This window comes from Mauremys reevesii, linkage group 1 (assembly GCF_016161935.1).
Source record: "Mauremys reevesii isolate NIE-2019 linkage group 1, ASM1616193v1, whole genome shotgun sequence".
Lineage (NCBI taxonomy): Eukaryota > Metazoa > Chordata > Testudines > Geoemydidae > Mauremys > Mauremys reevesii.
In genome coordinates this window covers 252,273,442-252,292,595 of record NC_052623.1, presented here as the reverse complement: position 1 = coordinate 252,292,595, position 19,154 = coordinate 252,273,442, and the positions used below count along the sequence as shown (strand labels likewise).

The following is a 19,154-nucleotide window of genomic DNA, read 5'->3' as shown; positions in this document are numbered from 1 at the left end:
ACATATCTCCTTACCCCAATCCCCTAAGGCATTCATTTGCCTCAGTGAGGAAGGGCTTTCTATTGGCTTACATGGAATGTGTCATGCAGGAGGTAGTAGAAAGCATAAGGAGCAGATCAGAAGAGCGCAGAGGGTATTGGAGGATGAGGAGGGAGTATTTGGGAAGTCTTGGCTTACAAAGACCACAGGAATCAATGCCATGACACAGGGGCTGCATGAAGTTTATAGTGGGTTGCTGGTGGGAAATTCCCTCTGGACAGATAATTGAGCAGAGGCAGAAGTTGGAAAGTTGCTTTTACCTGCCTGATGGTCCCCTCGGAGGTGAAGAAGTAGTACAGCATATAGCCCGGAATCAGCACCATGGAAGACAGAGCCATGAGCCAGCCGATGCCCTGCCCCCATGGGGGATAGACATATTTCCCCAGAGTCAGAGGGGTCATTTCAACCACACTGAAGAAGAAAACACCCTGAAGAAACAGGATCAGCAGTCACAGCATAGTATAGCACAAGCAGAAATATTCACTGACTTTGTCCTTTTGAGAGTTCCCTAAATTCTCACTATGAGTTATAGTCAATAATCACGCACCATTCCCAACAGCCCTCCCTCCCACACAGCCAGGTCTCTATCACCATTCCCAACAGCTCCCCCACCAAGCCAGGGCTCCCGCACCATTCCCAAGAGCTGCCCCCCAGAGCCAGGGATCCCAGACCAGTCCCAACAGCAGCCCCCCACCAGCAGGGCTCCCAGACCAGTCCCAACAGCTCCCCCCACAGCCGACAGGCTGAGCATGCATGGTAATGTTCTCCCCATGGTCAGTGCCCCTAAACTCCCCTGCCCCAGCCAGGGCACTTACACCCCTCCCTGCTTGGGCTTCTGCTGCACACCACACTCCCAAACCATTTCCTAAACAGCGTCCTCTTAGCTGATTCTCAGGAGCTAGGAACGCCCCACACCCAGCATTCCTGCGGCAATCCCAATAGCACCTCCTGCTGGGAGAGGAAGGGTTGGAGGATGGGCGGAGGAGCTGAGAGATCATCAATGCCAATTCTATTATATCTGAGAGCGCCTCCTGCTGAGAGAGGCTTGGGAGAGGCTGAGGCTGGAGCTGGAGTGGCTGAAAGTTTTCTCCACAGCCAGAGGCGGCTCTAGCAACTTCACCCCCCAAGCAGGGTGGCACGCTGCGGGGGGGGCTGGCGCGTCGCGGTCGTCGGCTCTGGTGGACCTCCTGCAGACATGCCTTCAGAGGTCGCCCTGGTCGCGGTTCCGTGGACCTCCCCATGCCATGCATGCATGCCCCACACCGAGGTCCACCCCCATCTACTCCCGCCAGCCCCCCGCGGCCGCCGCATGCCCCGCCACACGCGCAGCACGCTGGGGGCTGGGAGCAGGCCTGTCCACAGCCAATAATGATTTTTAAAGTTATAAATCACCAATTCAGCTTCTGGAATATCAAACACAGGAGCAACCTATTACTAACTGCATGTTCTAGGCCAAGCTCCCCCCTCTCTTCTGAGAGTCAGTTGCAGGGATTCAGGTGGGAGAATAAAAGAGGCTCCACATATTTCTTTTCCTGCCAGTTGCTTTGACTCTTCTTAGGACCAACTTGAGTTTAATGCCAGATCTGGATTTAGATCAGAGTTACCTAGATTAAAATTTTAGTGTTTCCCCGACCCACAGAATGATCCCAGTGAGGTGGCTCTTCTAGATGAAGCTCCCCAAAGAAAGTTGCTTTGTTCTCACCACGCAAACGAGGGGAGTGAAGAAGGCCCAGCAGAGCTTCCACCAGCTGCAAGGTTGGTAGCCAATCATCTCTTCAATGTTCCTGTAAAATCTGTTCACACCTACAGTGAGAAATGTGTGTTAACAGCAGCAATGATATCTCAGTACCATTCTCATCACATCTCTCCAGTGACCCAACACACAACAGGAGAAGGAGGAGATCAGATGTGAGATCAGAGAGGAGAGCAGACATTTAAGGTGAGTGTGGAGAAGTGTAACGCTCACTCCCCAGATAAAACGTAGAGGCCATTGATACAAACTCTGAACTGGGATCTTAACAGGTACCTGGATAATTTTATGACCACTAAAAACATCTACAGCTTCCCAAGCTAACACAGTGATATTAATCAACTAGCAAGCTCGTAAGCTAGACTAGGTGATAGATTGACCTTGGAGGGGTCAAGAAGGAATTCCCCGACACCCCAGCACTGCACAATTGGATGGGAAGTTACTGAATGGGGGGACTCTGGTCTCCCTCTGAGGCATCAGGCATCGGACTCTGCCAGGATACCAGGGCAGATGGCTCAACAGTCAGATTTGGCCTAACAAATCATACCCTCAAGAAATCCAAATCTAGAGGCCTGTGCATATTTCCATTTGTATGGGAATCTCTGCAAACGTGTGCTCAGCTGTGTGGCTGTCTGAGGAAGCACGATGAGTGTCTCCTTGGGGTTTTTCAAAAGCTTTCAGCTTTAGCCCAAAACTATAGTCAATTGCCAATCTCCCACTGACTTCAATGGCTAGTGTTGAGGGCTTTTGAAAATGGCACCTTCTGTGCCTAGAGATAAGCAGCAAAGGAACAAGGTGAGTTGCATTTACCATAACACCAGGAAATTGAGATGGTCTCAAAGAAGACGAGGAAGAGAAGACACATGCCGCTGGCTGAATAATAATCAAACAGCTTGAAGACATAAATGCCACCCTGAGGAGACAAAGGCAAGGGGAGGTGGTCTGGTTATGGAGTACAGCCTGGGTGGGGAGCTGAGGATTAATATCATCAATACTTTCATCTAATCATTTTGCCTTTGTATGTTAATTTCCTTGGCCCATGGAAGCCAAGAAAGATGCATCATTTTGTTATAATCTAATTCCTGCCATGTTAACAGACGTACTCTGGAATGTGGTCAAGGAGTGAGTGTTGAGGCCTGGCTGAAGGTGCGGAGAGAAGCAGGACTCTCGAGTGGCTGCCTTCCCTCTCTAGTGTGAGGAGAAGCCGCTTTGTAAAATGAATCCATTCGGTCCCTCCTGCTGCACTTCAGATGTCTCTGCAGACGTTCCATGTTCTGTGACTTATCCAGCATGAAGTCACAAAGTGAGAAACCCAAACCCTGGCCTCCATGTCACTGAGCTTGGTCCCAAAGTCTGCACACGGATCCTGGGCCTCACTGTCATACACCCAATATAAGGAACTCTGCATTGGGTCACTCACTAGGGCATGTAAACATGGAGCCTGGGACTTAGTGTCACTGCCTCAGAGCCCCTCCAGACCTGCTCTCTTTTGGTTTATCTAAATCTTCTGCATAGAGAATGTGTCACCCTCCAGGGCATAGGCCCATCCTGGAAGCGACAGGAGTCCCAGCTAGACTGACCACAAGGATGATGGTAACTTACTGAGATTTAATGTGGAGACTGCAGCTTGCTGGACAGATGACTGTGCTGGGCAAAGCCCAGACCAGCAGTGGCCCTAGTGCGTTTCATGGACAATGGCCCTTCCCCCAGGCTTCCTCTGCTGCTGTTATACAAGGAGGTGGATGGAAGAGCACCAGGAACAGGTGCTGGAGTGAGCACAGGGAGAGGTACCTGGGTGATGTTGGAGAATCCGACAATGTAGGAGATAAGACAGACCACAGCAATGAAGAGCTTCTTCCTGGCCCTGAGGAGATAGGGATACTCATCTGTCAGGGCTGTGACAAACCCCTCCACGATGCAGAACTGCAGGAGGAAAGACACACACACACATAAATTCATCACCACCTTCTGCATTCCCTTGAAACACTCCTCCTCCTCCTTCCTCCACTCCTCTGGCGTGGTGCCATCTCCCTCCCCTCTGGAGAACGCACCACCTCTCAGCCTGGATTTGTGTCACTTCTTCTATCTCTGTGTCCAACTGACCACTGCTTCCCTGCTGCCTGGAGGCGGTGGATGACCTCACCTACACCTCATTTCCTGTAAGGGCTCCAGCATGTAGTGACGGTGCTGAAAGGCCACCACGCTGAAGCCTGGGTGTGTGTGTGTGTGGGTGAACAAGGCCTTATAAGAAGGCCAGGAAGCCAGAAGGGCAAAACAGTCTCTCTCTGCCTGAAGGAAGCTGTGTGTGTGTGTGTGTGTGTGTGTGTGTGTGTGTGTGTGTGTGTGTGTGTGTGTGTGTGTGTGTGAGAGAATCCATTCCTTCCACTTGACTGCAGGAGTTACCACAGGTAGCTGGATGATGATTGCTGTTGTGGAGAAGGAAAGGGGCTGGTGTAGAAATGAAGGGGCGGGTGGCTGAGAGGGAGGACTGGATATGCCAAGTCATGGGGAGAAGGTAGGGGGAATAGAGAAGGGCATGGGTATGGGAGACCATCAAGTGGGGGAAGACATGGGTGTGAAAAGCTGTGGGCAAGAGGGTAAATGGAAGGGAACTGGAAGTCACTTCAGATTAAGAGTGGTGTATGGGAGGAGAGGGAAGTGGGCACAGGAAGTCACTGGAGCAGATCTGCCTGGAGAAGTCCTAGGGGAGTTGTGTGAGGAGTAGTGGAGGGGGAGAGGAAGGCTGAAGCAGTAAATACTGATGGGATACACACCTCTCCATGTCCTAACTAGACCACATGGAACACACAGGAAGAGGTGGCCAAATTGTGCGATGCTCCTAGTGCAATCCACGTAACATGGTATCTTGTTTCATGATGATTACTGACACATAGTGGATTTAAATTCCAGAGCAGAAGCATGGTCTAGCAGCTAATGCACCTGGCTAGGGGCTTAGAGGCCCCAAGGTCTAATCCTGACACTGATGTGCTACGTGACCTTGGACAAGCCATTAAGGCAAAAGGTTTCAAACCTGGATTCCTAAAGTTAGACACCCAAATAGAACATTTAGGCACCTAAATAAAAATGGCCTGATTTATAGCCGTGCTGAGCTCCTGCAGTTCCCACTGACCTCAGCTGGAGTTGCGAGTGCTCTGTACCTCTGAAGAGCAGGCCATTGTGGTGTTTCCTCTTTGATATTGCTTAGGTTGCTGGCATGCTGAGTCCATTGCCTATCGTGCTGCCCAATAGTGTCTCGTTGTTTCCTTGTCCTCACCCCTCCCCTCCCATCGGGCTGGCTGCCTCCATCTGCTATATCTTGCTGTATGCCCAGAGTATAAGATCTTTGAGGCAGGGAAAGTCTTTTATTTTGTGTTTGTGCAGCACCTAGCACAATGGGAGTCTGAGGTCCGTGACTGAGGCTCCCAGGCGCTAGCATAATACAAATAATAAATAATAATTATTACTCTGTACTCCCTTCCTTCTTTCTCTTTACAGTGGCTTTGGTGTGTTTTCTGAAATGTTTCCCTTTCCTCAGTATATTGTCACATCTCTTCATTGTTCCTGTCACTTTTCTATTATAGGCATCTGCCCCTCCCCTTCCAAACCTGAGTTGGTGATCCTGTTATTTCCTGTTTCTTATTTCCATTCCTGATTCTCCCCCCTCTTGCCGGGATCTGGTCATTCCATCAATGGTGGGGCAGGAGACTCAGTAGAATATTGAGTCACTGGCAGGCTGGCACCACATCAGTTAGCAGACAAGAGAGTTTTCCAACAGCCCCAGGGGCATTCATCCCCCACCACAGGATACAAAGAACTCGCACTGGCTTCCGGGAGAGCTCCTTGTATCGTGCAGGAGAAGACAACGGCCCAAAGGGAGTTTAACTACAGAAAAACAGCTGTGCGGCCTACAGGATTGTGGGTGGGTGTTTCTGCTCTGCAGGACTCTGATTCCATTAGCAAGAAATGCTCATGAATAAGCTGTAAGAGATGGCATCACATGGGACACACGCGTGCTTGGAATCACAAGGAGCAACTAACTCCCCTGGTGGAGCAAACACCTGACCTGGAAACTGATAGTTAAAAGGAATCATTAGCATATTATGCAAGAGGGTCTAGATGCATGAGAACTAAACCCACAAGTGAAAACAGGTGCATGTGTCTGGGCGTATCAATGTATGCCACTGCGGCTGCGAATAAGAATTTGTGATGTCCCTCATGGCGCAAAGAGACCGGACTTAGTGGTAGTAAATACACAAAGGATTCTTTACTGATGCTACTGGACAGACAGACCCTGTTATTCCCCTTGACACTAGGCAGCACAGGTTGCGGGAGAGTCATGAAAAGCTATTCTCCTTAAGCCCAGGTGTGACCAGGCTGAGTCCAGACTCTGTCCTCCCCAGAGCACACAGATCTGGAGTTAGGCCCCAATTCAGCAAAGTGCTTAAACACATTCTTCACTTTAGTCACATGCTTAAGGGCTTTGTTGAACCAGGATGGACTTAGGCACATGTTTAACTTTCAACATGTGCTTAAGTGCTTCACTGAAATGGGCCCTGAGGCACCATTTTTTAAAGGTATTTAGGTGTTGCACCGCTTAGCATTGCAATGCCTAGCTGATTTCGGAGTCTAAATCCCCCTTAAGAGTCGATAGGATTTAGGGTTCTAAGTGCCTAAACCATTTTGGAAAATGAGATTTAGGCTCCTAAATTAGTTAGGTGTTCAACACTGAGCGCAGTAACACCCTACTGACCAAAGACCCCCACACACACCCCTTCGGGGGGGTTGGTTTTATTGGTAGCTCATAAACAAACATAAACCTCAGTCTTAGCTTCCTTCCCAAGCTTGGGTGTCCCTCCAGGACCAACTCTGCCCTCTCTCCAGGGAACCACTCCCACCTCCCTTCTAGCCCAGGTGCAATAACGAGCTGCACCTGCTACAATGAGCCAGCAGAACTTCAGCAGCCTTCTGAAGGGTTCTAGCACCTGTTAAGGGTGTGGTTTGACACGAGAAACTTATAGGGTGACTAGACAGCAAATGTGAAAAATCGGGACAGGGATTGGGGGGGAATAGGAGCCTATATAAGAAAAAGACCCTAAAATTGGGATTGTCCCTATAAAATTAGGACATCTGTTCACCCTAGAGCCTTACCACCTTGCTACCCCTGGCCTGGACTAAGCAGTCATGGACTGGGCTGCTGACCATCCTGTGTAGAATATGTTCCTGTGCACAACCAAGGCTTTCTGAGAACATGTGGGGCTAACTGTCAAAAATGGCAGCCTCAAGTACTTGTGCAATTGCACACTTGCATTTGTGTGCTCCGTTATTGCAACACATGCAAATCAGGAGCCTATGTGTACTAATGACTAGCCAGGCACCTACCTAACTATTTGCATGTACAGTTGTTACTGCATGAGCAAATATAGGCATATTTTTTGCATGCAGAATCCGGCATCGTGGGTTCCACGCTCTATGTGTAAATCATACACTGAATGAGGAAATCTCCAGTACGCAGATAGAAACCCTCAACATCTATGTATCTGTTTTTCTAAATGCTTGTTTTGCTTTTGATTCTTCGTGCACCCCCTCTCCCAGGCACTGACAGCCCCCTAAGAGCTCCCCCTATGAGACTGACAGTCATACAGGACTCTAAGACTTTCAGGTGATATTTGAGAAGCAAAAGCATCAATAATTCCACACAGTGCTTAGGAGACTTATTGTCATGTATCAAACTATTTACGAGAGCCGAGTGAATGATCCACAGAGAATCATTCTTTCAGTGAACTTAGCTTCTTTGGGAACATTTACTCATTATTTGAAATTGTTTGCCAAATAATATCTGCAATAAGTCCTGGTCTGAGCTGTTCGGTGGGAGCATTCAGCATGTGAAACTCCAGCTGGGTTGATTAGATTTGATTGGACATTAGGTGTGACAGTTTGGGGAATATGTCCACACCCATTTATGAATTTCATGTGGTTTTATGAACGCTATCTGTAATTGCAACCAGTCTAATTGTAGCTCAGATCATCCATTTTGCAGCATTTTGTAATGGAGAAGCTATGTAGGGGTGAGGGGAGGGAGGAAGGAAGATGTGACAGAGCAATCAAGGGCCATCAACATTGAGCAAATTTCCCCTGCTCAAACAATAGGGTTTCTGTCAGCAGGGCCTTTGGTTCTGAATGGAAATCTGTCTGGGGAGAGGGAGAGCTGGATTCCCACCCCTCCCACATCTAATCTAATCTTTTTGACAAGGTAGCTGCTTTTGAAGCCAAGGAAGCCATTTCATCGCCAGGAACAGAAGACAAAGTGGAGTGAGTGGAGGAAGGAAGGACTTTACCTCTCCTAAGGTCTTGAACAAAACCCAGGACTCACAAATAAAACTCTCTTGTGCTTTTTAAGAGTAAGGGGTGTGTGTTTGTTTAAGAAATCCCTTGGCTAAGCCCGTGTTTTCCTTGTTTTACTGACACATTGCCCTGAAAGGGTTAACTAGAAACCAGAGCTCCCACCACCAGGTGGGCTCTGCAGGGAGCTTGTCTAAGTCTTGGTCTACACTTAAAAGTTTGATCAGCATAGCTACAGTGCTCAGGGGTGTGAAAAATCCACACCTCTGAGCACCATAGCTAAACCAACCTAACCTCCGATGTAGACAGGACAAGGTTGACAGAAGAATTCTTTCATCAACCTAACTACTGCTGCTCAGGGAGGTGGATTAACTACAGCAACAGAAAAACCCCTTCCATCGCCGTAGGAAGCACCTGCTCTATGGCTATTATGTCACATAGAAAAGGCCTCTTGGACTGCCAAAGCAAAAAAAAAAAAAAAAAAGCCGCACGGATTGTGCGGCCCCAAGAATGGACGGAATTCCGCCCCTTAGAATGTGCTGCCCCAGGCACGTGCTTCCTCTGCTGGTGCCTGGAGCAAGCCCTGCTGACTGGAGGCCCCAGGCAGTGCACATAACAAAATTCATTCTGCACATGGATGGAAAAAATTAGATGGAACACTGTACAGGACTGACAGAGGAGGACAGACAACTGTCATCCGGGGTGGTTCTCATCTAACCACAACTTTGCTTCTTACCCCACTTTCCCCGGCGTGTTGTCTCACCTGGGTGTCAACGCCTAACATCATTAACATGGAGAAGAAGAGAATTGACCAGAGAGGGGACATTGGCAGCTGCGTGACAACCTGTGGGTAGGTGAGGAAAGCCAGTCCTGGACCTACCAGAATGAAAATATATTGAAAAGTTCATGTTTCTAAAGTGCTTTAACAATGAGGCATGTCGGAGTTCAGTACGACTATTAAACCGAGAGATGGCAACAGCAAAATATTGCCAATATTTTAATATTGGTTCCACGAAAATCTGCTCCCTTGGCCTGTGCTGCACAAAGGAGGGGTGAGGGACTTGAGAATCCATTCATCTTTTCCCCCATTTAAACAATAATGCCATTTTGTTACCATAATCAGTGATGCAGGAACAGACTGGGAGATCAAACATTTTCCTGGAAATGCGTATACTGTGTTACTGAGAATTAGGGTTGGTCAAACATTTTCCAAGAGGATTTTTTTCAGTCCCAAAATGCCATTTAGTCAAAATTGAAACTTTCTGGGGGAACATGTTGATTGCAATGAAATTTAGTTTGTGGGAGGAAAATTGAAGAAAAAAAAAGGCCCTCTTTGATAAGGTTGAAAATGGAATTCAGAACAAAAATGTCAGAATTTCCCACAAAAAAGGAAACCTTGAGTTTCAGCCAGCTCTTGTGAGAATACTGATCGGATCAGAGCTTAGCTACTCCATGGGAAAAGTCTAACAAAGGGCTACGCCCATAAAGAGCCTCCTTAAGTGTAGCAATCCTGAGCAATAGACAATACAGGTGTAGAACAACAACAAACCTCAGAATTTCCTGTGTTGGGAACCCGAGTGGAAAGAGCACCTGAGTCTATCAAGAATAGGCTTCCCAAATTCTTCTGGGACCTCACATCTGTTCAGTTTGGCAAAGAATTTGCCAAATGGCTCATTCCCAGTCTCCTGAGCCATCCAGTCCTACAATTCTGTACCATCTCAGGAAATTGAATTACACACATGTGCCTGTCGGGAAGGCTCCGTGAGAACACCACGCTGATTGACAAAATGCTATTCACTATGATCACATCCTGAACATTTGGAACCTGTTTTCTTTTTTGGGGATCATTTTCACTCACTTCATGGAACAGATTTTCAGTTGTGAAAACTGGCATTGCTGCATTGAAGGCAGTGGGGGCTCTGGTCTCTTAAGTTTAATAGAATTAGTTGTGCACAATATATAAAAATTCTCCTCTAAAACTGGCCTTATTGTTCTCTCATTTATACCACTGTAACTCCATTGAGCTTCAATGGCATTACAAAGCGTATGAGTTTGCAGTGTTGTTAGGGCAGGGAGAGAAACAGAGGCTAGAGAGGTGAACTGACTTGTCCAAGGTGACATAACAGTAGCAGAGCTGGAAATAAAACCAAGTTTCCTGACTCCCATGCCAGTGCCCCACCCACTGGATCACACTGCTAGTCTGAACACTACACATGCAGTGTCTGCTTACCTGAAGATGCCAGCTCAGCGATTGACTTCTTGGTGATGTGACCCATGAAGCCAACAACGGAGAAAATGACAAATCCTGCAAATATGCTGGTGGTGGAATTTATACAGCAGACGATGATTGAGTCTCTGGAAAAGCAAACACAGATGTGAGAAAACCTTCTGCATTTCTGGCCCAGTCAGCAAATCAGAACAGGTTCGGAGTTAGCAGATGAGGTGAGGGTGAAAATGAGGCCTGAGTGTAACACCGACAGACCCCGGTCGTCGGTGGGCAGAACCGCACCTGGGATCTCTGGAGCCTCTACCGCATGAGCTAAAAGCCAACTGGCTGTTAGCTAAGGCTGTAGAGCAGAATCATTTTATCTCTTTCTCTAAGTGGTCTCAGTGCCACTAGATGGGACTGAACACCACACCCAGGAGGTGTGTGGGTTACATGAGGAGGCATGTTACCATGCTGTGGACAGGTGACAGTGAGAGGTGAAGGTCAGAGGTGGGGTGGGTAACTTGGTGATGTCCTGTGGCCAGAAGACATTCAGATATGAGGATGAGTGGTGAGGCCTGGGTTGCATGCTGGTGAATTACAGACCGTACAGCATCAGGTACTATGGGCCAGATTGTGAACCCCTTACACTGGTGAGTAGTTACTCGCAGGAGTAGTCTCGGTGACTGCAATGGGAATACCCCTGTGACTAAACGCTTGCCAATGTCACACAGGGGTTCACAGTTTGCCTCTGTGTGTCTTTCTGATTGTAGAGGTATTTGAAGAATACTGACTTGTATACATTGTTATGGAAGGAGTTATAGCTTCCCAGGGCAATCAGAGATCCCAACCCCAGTCCATAGGAGAAAAAGATCTGTGCGACTGCATCCATCCAGACCTGCAAAGGAAGAACAAGCCATGACTCAGTATTCCGTAGCACTGTCGGAACATTCTGCATAATCCAATCTGTCCATCTAGCTTTCTAGATCTTCTTTGAACGACAGCTTATCGTGTCTAAAGCATGTAGCAGGGGAAGTATGGCAAGTGGGACTCCCATATAAAATGTTGATTTTGATGAAGTCTTAGGTAAGAGACTACACCAGAGGTAGGCAAACTTTTTGGCCTGAGTTGGAATCGGGGTTCCAAAACTGTATGGAGGGCCGGGTAGGGAAGGTTGTGCCTCAGGGGGCAGGGGCCAGCCTGTTTCCGATCTGCCCCTCCCACTTCCCGCCCCTGACTGCTCCCCTCAGAACCTCTGACCCATCCAACCCCCCCCACACACTCCTTGTCTCCTGATCGCCCCCTCCCAGGACCACCACCAACCAGCCCCCCCTGGGTCACCCCAATCCAACCCACCCTGCTCCATGTACCCTGACTGCCCCAACCCCTAGCCACATCCCCACCCCCTGACAGCCCCCAGGACACCCAGCCCCTTATCCAACCCCCCCACTCCCCACCCCCTTACCAGGCTGCTCAGAGCACCAGGACTGGTGTAGTGTATTAAATTAAAGTTTCTTACAATCTACACATATCACTAACTCCTACAAATAGCACATTTCTACATGTAGCAATTTCACACACATCATATTGCAAGAAACTGCTACCTGTAGGCATTTACTACATCAGGTAGTAGTTTGATACACAAGATTGTAAGAAACTGCTATTGTATCAGTAACTACTATCAGTAGCACATTCCTATGGGGAGCAACTTAATACATTACACCTACAACCACACCCCACCCCTGGCCAGAGCCAGCCACACGGCCATGCAGTCTCACAGCTGTGCTGCCCAGCAGGAGCTCGCATCTCTGCCGCCTAGAGAGCTCAAGGGCCGGGCAGGAAGGTCCCACGGGCCGGATTTGGCCTGCGGGCCGTAGTTTGCCCACCTCTGGACTACACTGACATACTCCAGAGATGAATGTCAATGGCCTTATCAACAGTCCTACAATTCCCTTCAGGCTGTGCAGTATTGACTCCTATGCTGCAGCGAGACTCCCAGGTTGCTTGCACAGCAACTAACAGGAATAAAAATCAGTGCTGGAGATGGGCCCTGATTAGCATGTTCCCCCTACCTTTCGTCTCGCTCTCAGCACTAAACTCTGATCTAAACTCTGCAACTCAGGCTCTGCTCTTGTCTGGCACAACTGGTGAGAGAACCTCAAATGATTTCAAATGTGGGTTCCTTTCACATAAACACCTAAAAAGTTGGCTGCTTATCCAACCTAACCAGAGCTTCTGGGGCCAGCAAGGCAGGATTGGAAATCTCATGAGAACAGGCTTTCCCACTTGATTTCCAGTACTTCCTGCTTCCAGAAATGCCAGGAGAACAGCTTTTCTCCCCATACTTCAGCACTTCCAGAGTCAGCCTGAACTCAGAAGCACAGAGACAGGTGGAGATGAAGAGTAACGGAAGAAAATTGTTAAGGGCCAGATTGCACTTTAAGACACTAGCCTGTGTTGTGTGGGGGTGGGCGTCCCAAGTGGAGACATGTTACCTCATGGAAGTGTAACCCACCCACCTCCTGGCACTGAGAACACTTAGAGAGAGACAGATTAATGAGGTTGCTCTACAGTCTTAGGTAAGAGGCTTTTAGCTCATGCGGTAGAGGCTCATGCACTAAGCTCCAGAGGCCCCAGGTTCAATCCTGCCCACCAACAACCAGGGTCTGCCAGTGTTACAGAAACATAATTCCTCTTGCACTCGGGGGTGTGTATGCACATGCTGCACCTCCATATGGGAGGATGAGATGAACACACCTCTCCAAAGCAAGCCAGCAATACAGGTTAGGGGAGGAGGTGGGGGGTACAGCCTTTGCTTCTCCTTGCTCTTTTTGGGGTTGCTAATATCCCAGAGGGTTCTAGCAGAGAACAGTCCCTGTGCTTGGGAGATGCACAATAATACCTAGTTCTTATACAGCACTTTTCATCAGCCACAAGAAGGGGAGATCTCCTTGAGCCTTCCCCATCATCCAGACACACCAAGAGCCAGCTGCAACCTGGCTCTAAATGAACATCCCAGAATCTTTACAATACTTTGGTTCAGGTTTTGGTTCCAGAAATGGTCAGAGTCAGGGGTGGGGCTGAGATTGTGTCTTAATTATTCTGAACCATTTTCTCCACCTCACAATGCAAGGGGAAGGGAAGGGGTCTGCTGAAGATCTGTACTTAGAGCAGGAGTGCCAACACTCATGTTTTATCACAAGTCTCACCATAGCTGGTGTGTTTTCTTAAAGCCCCAGCCCCAGGCGTCAGCTGATTACATGAGAATCTCAGCTTTCATTGTTTAACAGTTGTAGTTTCTAGCCTGCAGAGTTGCAGAGAAAAGCTGGAAAATGTGGCCCCTGTGTAACTTAAAGGCCCCAAACTCAGTGGGCTAATAAAAAGACCACAGAAAGTGTTTTTGTGAGATATATGGCATGATGTTTAAACCAATCCTGTAATTTTTTGTGGGGAGCCTTACTCATGGGTTGGCAATACTGTTACAGTGCAGTGGTTCCTACAAAGAGGGACCATTGGGAGCTCTATTCAGTTGTCATCACTTGTGCATGACGAGCGACCTCACAGACCTCTAAGAAATTGTTACTCTATAACAGAGAGAAACTTGCCTTCTCAAGCATCTCTACTGCACTGGGCTTCCCATTGAGCCAGGCAAACAGTATATGGCTTTCACTTGCCATTTAAACACTTCCACCTAAAATAACAGCTATGTCTAATGCTGAACTCGTACCTACATCTAGCACTGCAGGTATGGGCAATATAGGGTTCCATTGCCTCCTCTACATAGGACTGCACTATCTAACCCAAATAGCTACCCCTAGACTAATCAGTGTAATGGAGCATCCGCATGTCAGAGGGGCACGTCGGCAGTTGGTGTAAATCAGCATCGCTCCATTGATAATACTACAGGATTTCCATGGAGCGCCACTGATCAACACCAGTTGTGGATCTGGCCCAGTTTTGTCTCTGACCGTGAAGACTGTGGCTACTAGGATTCTAAGACTCTAAGATTGGGAGGCTTTTTGGTTATGAGAGAAACCTGAAATGTTCAAAGTGCCAAGGAACTTGAATACAGCAGTGTAAAAGCTTTAAACATTGCAGGACCCACCTCAGACTTAGAGAGTTTGCTGAAGTCTGGTGTGATATAAAAGAGAATTCCCTCCTTGGCTCCCGGTAGAGTGACTCCACGGAAGAAAAAGATAATTAACATGAAGTAAGGGAAGGTGGCTGAGAAATACACAACCTGAGAGAGACAAAGGGAGATGTTAGTTGTGTAGTGAGGCACTCGCAGTCAGAGCTACAGCAGTGACTTGATTCTCCTAGCTTCAGTGGGTTTACACCTGATCTGCACTGGTGTAAGTGAGAAGTGAACTGGGCTCTAAGGGCAGGTCTACACTACAGAGTTAAGTCCACCTAAGTTATGCAACTCTGGCTACATGAAGAATGTAGCTGGAGTTGACATAGCTTAGGTCGACTTATTGTGGTATCTACACCGTGCTGGGTTGACAGGAGAAACTCTCCAATCAACTTTCCTTATGCTTCTTGTTCTGGTGCAGTACCGAAGTCGATGGGAGAGCGATCTGTGGTCGATGTAACGAGTCTTCACTAGACCCACTAACTCAACCCCCGGTGGATCGATCACCACAGTGTCGCTCCACGGTAAGGATAGACATGCCCTAAGTGTGTTAGTTCTTCCTGCCAAGACTGATAATTAAGGAAGGGCATGGCCTCCATGAAGTTTACACTGAGGGCTAATGGCTCTTTTGTAAGAAACTGGTTGAGACTTTTCTTGCCTATTCTGTGTTGTGTTTCTCTTCAAGTAATATTTCTGAATATTGGGGTTTTCTTCTACTAATAACAAGAGGCTTTACTGATCACATAAATTGGAGCCTGCACCGAAAGCAGTGGAATTGCACAAGTGATGAATTTGGGCCAAAGAAGTCAGAGATGTAACCAATTTAAGTAATCTAGCCCTTATTTTCTAGCGATTTGCCTTGCCTTTCTTTATTTAAATGATTCAAGTAATGTTAGTTTACCTGAAGATGCTTCACCCACTTTTCTTGGGAGACTAATTCACAACCTAAGAAAGTTTACTGTAAAGAATTTTTTTCTGACATTCAATCTAGATTACTCTTTTCTTAATGTCATCCCATTACTCCAAGTTACATCCTACATAATATATCCCAGTAGCACCATTTTACCAAACTAAGCAATTTCTCAGGTGTTTCTTTTTTCTGGTGCTGGTCTGTAATGTTATACACTAGGAAATAGCAATATGTTTCTGTTTCAAGGGTCATCCTCAAAACTCAAAGTCTGAGGTGAAAAGAGACCAGTGATTCTGGATGCTCAATTTCTGATCCCCAAAAATGACCTGAGTTTCAGAGAGCGGGTGCTCAGGGAGGGGCAAAGGCCCCTTTAGGGTGTTTCAAGTTGGGCTTTGAATGTCATTTTTTAAAAGCTTGGCTTAAATCTTTCCAAAAGTCTGAAAGTTCAATACTCAGTCCGGAGATGTTATGGTTCAGAAGTATTCTCTATGCTTAGAATACCGCAACTCCTGAGGCAATTTTTACCACTGTGAAAGGTAAAGAATTTAATGGCAAACACTCCAATTCTTCCTTGCAACACAGTAAACCCTAATTACAGGCACTCAAAATTAAATCTGGAGGACATTTCCCCATGAGAGATGAGTACAGTAATAAAAGCCAATACTGTATTGCTTGATTATTACAAAGTACCTTTCCAGTCCACTCTACTCCTTTCCAGATGGAGAAATAGATCAGAACCCACGCTAAAGCAAGAGTGCCTGCTAGGGGCCAGCGGATGTCACCTGGCTCCCCCAGGCCACCAGAGATCTGGTGCATGTTCCTCCTGCAGACAAAAGACATGGAATTAGAAAAAGGTACAATCTACAGAGACTGAATGATTTGAGATTCCAGACATAGGCAGAAGGAACGAAGGATGGGGTGAGCTCAGATGCGGGCAGAGGGCACAAAAGGCGGGTGTGAGCCCAAACATTGGCAAAAGACATGAAGGTCAGAAAGAAAATGAGATATAGTGTGAGGGACTGAAGGAAGAAGGATGGATGATGGGATGTGCTTTGACCCTCATTGCTCTGTCTGGATGTTTAACTGCACATGAACTGGACATTTAGCAGGAATGCCCCCTCTGGAGACAGACAGCACCCATTCAGCGTGGTCTGATAAACAATTTCATGCCACCAACAGAGACTTTCAAAGCTACTCTCAAATGGATGAGCAAGAAGCCCCCATGAATTGATGAGATGGTCCCTGCAGTGGTGAAACCTGACTTAGGCTGCAGACGTACTCCCAGAACTCGGTCACAGCGCTGGTCAGGTTGGTGGTATCATTGAGGGAGTAGTTGGAAAAGCATCTCTCTGTGTTCCAGGCATTGCCACAGCTTTGCCATGGCAGATCCTAATGGGAAGAGGAAGGGGAGGATACAATTAGGGAAGCATGGCTCAGTTCTGTTCTCGAAATGCTCTCTTCTGTCAGTCACGTATCCCCGATGCATTGCCCTGTTATGATTTAGAACATACTTGTTTGTTAAGCTGCTCCCGGCTCCATTTGAATTAAAAAGTCACATTCTAACAACAGGATATTCTGTGGGTTGTGATGAGGGAATGTGAGGACTTCCTCGAGGGTAGGGGGTGTTCAGGAGGTGTGGAAACATGAGGCGGGTTGGGGGGCAGGGTAGGAATGTCAGAATGTTTGGGGGGCTGTGTAAACAGAAGAATGGGTGGAGAAACTAAAATGTGAGGCCGGGTGAGCAGGGTGACTTTTGGAACATGAAGATATCTGAGGTGTGTGGGGGGAACATGGAAACACAGGGATAGGTAGCTGAAGCCATGAGGGCATGGCAAAGGGGAGTTGCAGAAGTGCAAGGATGTACCAAGTAGGGGGTGGGACTGTGAAGCCATATTGGTGTGGGGAATGTGGGTGACTGTAGGAAAGTGAAAATGCATTGGGTGGTAGAAGGGACCTATAGAATATGAGGACTGCAGGGAGCATCAGGACATGCTGGGGGGATTGTGGGGAACATGTAGACATAGGGGGTGGGAGAGCTCAAGGATGTGATGGGGAACTGTGGGGAACATGAGGAGTGGAGATCCCAAGGTCATGTTGTGTATCACAAGGACATTGGGAATATGAGGATGTACTGGGCAGACAACTGTAGGGAAAGGAGGACTGTGCCAGAGCCCATGTGTAACATGAGGGCGTGCTGGGGACCTGGGAAGAACACTAGGATGTACCTGAGGAACTGTGAGGAATGTGAATAGGATCTGTGATGTACTGTAGGGAAGACAAGGATGTCCTGGGGGTGAATAGCCAGAAGCACCCGAGTGGGACTGTGGGGAATGCCAGGATGCACAGATGTCTGTACATTGGGAACATGAGGGTGCACCAGTGGGAGTGTAGAGGGAATGCCAGGGCATAACTGGGGAACTGTGAAGAATGTGAGGTTGTGCTTGGAAAGGCAAGGATGTGCTGGATGGACTGCAGAGAATGTGAAGATGTGATGGAGAGGGCTCTGTAGGCATCTGAAAGATATGATGGAAGGAGGGCTGTTGGGCATATGAGCCTGTGCCAATATAAGGTACAATATTTATGCCCGACCACCACAAAAAATCAAAGTTTACATGAAAGATTAAACCTTATTTATAAACTTAATACTATTAAAATAATATTACATCAATGGCTTCAGAGAAACATCCATACTTTGTCCAATTTTATTAACTTCGTCTGAAGGTTTTTCTGGAATGATTTATCTAGCTTTTTATTGAAATTATCTACTCAAAATATAGCAGCCTATGCCACTAAATGTACAATGGGCCTGATCCCAAGGCCACTATAGTCAACAGCAGTCTTTCCAAGGTCTTCATAGGCTTTAGCTCAGGCCCTGTATAAAGAAAAGCAGAATTCTGAGCCCATACAAAGCATCCAGCATTCAGTCACAGGGACTGATTCTTTGATCCGAACGGTTGAGACAGGCCTACAGGATCCCAAAGTAATTTTGCACATAGTTTCTAGTGCAGCATATGGCAGGTATATGGTCTGGAATGTTTGTGATGCATCTGAATACTAGCACAAAACTTCTTGTAAAATTATCTTACTTTCAGAAGGAGGTTTTGCTCTATTGAAAACTGATTTATTCACATTTTGCTCTACATGACTCCTGGATAAGGAACAGTAGGTTCGCTGCAATTTAAAAAGAAGTATCCTTTTTGGAAAGTGGATAAATACATATATATTAAAATGAAGTATGTGTGCGCGCACACACACACATTCACGCACTTTATCTTCTTGATAGAATTAGTCGATGGAAATGGTAATTAGTTAGTGATGTTTGGTGCCCAGATGTTTGGGAACCCATCTTGAGACACTTGAAAGGGTTCTGAATGTCAGAGGCCAGGAGCTCAGGAGCCAGACTTGCTAGTCACTTTCCAGAGTATTAATGAAAGTATTCCTTGAAATAATATCAGGCTATGATTAGGGCAATATCAAAACCTTAATACAATGACATTAATTGCTTAAATATTAAGTTTTTAAAATTGCTTGTCACTAATTAATAGCTATTAATTAAACCAGGCACTCTCGTGTTGCTTTTCATCATTAGATCTCAAAAGTTCATTGGTTGAAGGATAGCATATTTATAGTAACTGTAGCTTTTTGTTAGCCTCACTTGCAACTAATGGTTTGATTTATTGAACAAAAAATAAACATATGGCTGGAGTTTGAAATATTATTTGTCCCTATATTTATACGATTAAAACACCAATCTGTATTGCACTTGAAAAGTCAGGAT

The 19,154-nt window shown here is 47.0% G+C and overlaps 1 protein-coding gene across 1 annotated transcript in view; it reads right to left on the bottom strand.

Moving 5' to 3' along the window:
• The window catches only part of LOC120409384 (sodium- and chloride-dependent GABA transporter 1-like), a 51,648-nt gene that overhangs the window by 8,183 nt on the left and 24,311 nt on the right, over positions 1-19,154 (bottom strand). Inside the window, exons 5-14 of the mRNA XM_039547399.1 lie at positions 16,656-16,765; positions 16,067-16,199; positions 14,440-14,574; positions 11,129-11,232; positions 10,359-10,483; positions 8,892-9,004; positions 3,581-3,712; positions 2,600-2,702; positions 1,742-1,842; positions 300-467 (exon numbers count right to left, since the gene is read on the bottom strand). Coding sequence (XP_039403333.1) covers positions 300-467; positions 1,742-1,842; positions 2,600-2,702; positions 3,581-3,712; positions 8,892-9,004; positions 10,359-10,483; positions 11,129-11,232; positions 14,440-14,574; positions 16,067-16,199; positions 16,656-16,765 — 1,224 coding nt within the window. The remainder of the gene's footprint in view (positions 1-299; positions 468-1,741; positions 1,843-2,599; positions 2,703-3,580; positions 3,713-8,891; positions 9,005-10,358; positions 10,484-11,128; positions 11,233-14,439; positions 14,575-16,066; positions 16,200-16,655; positions 16,766-19,154) is intronic.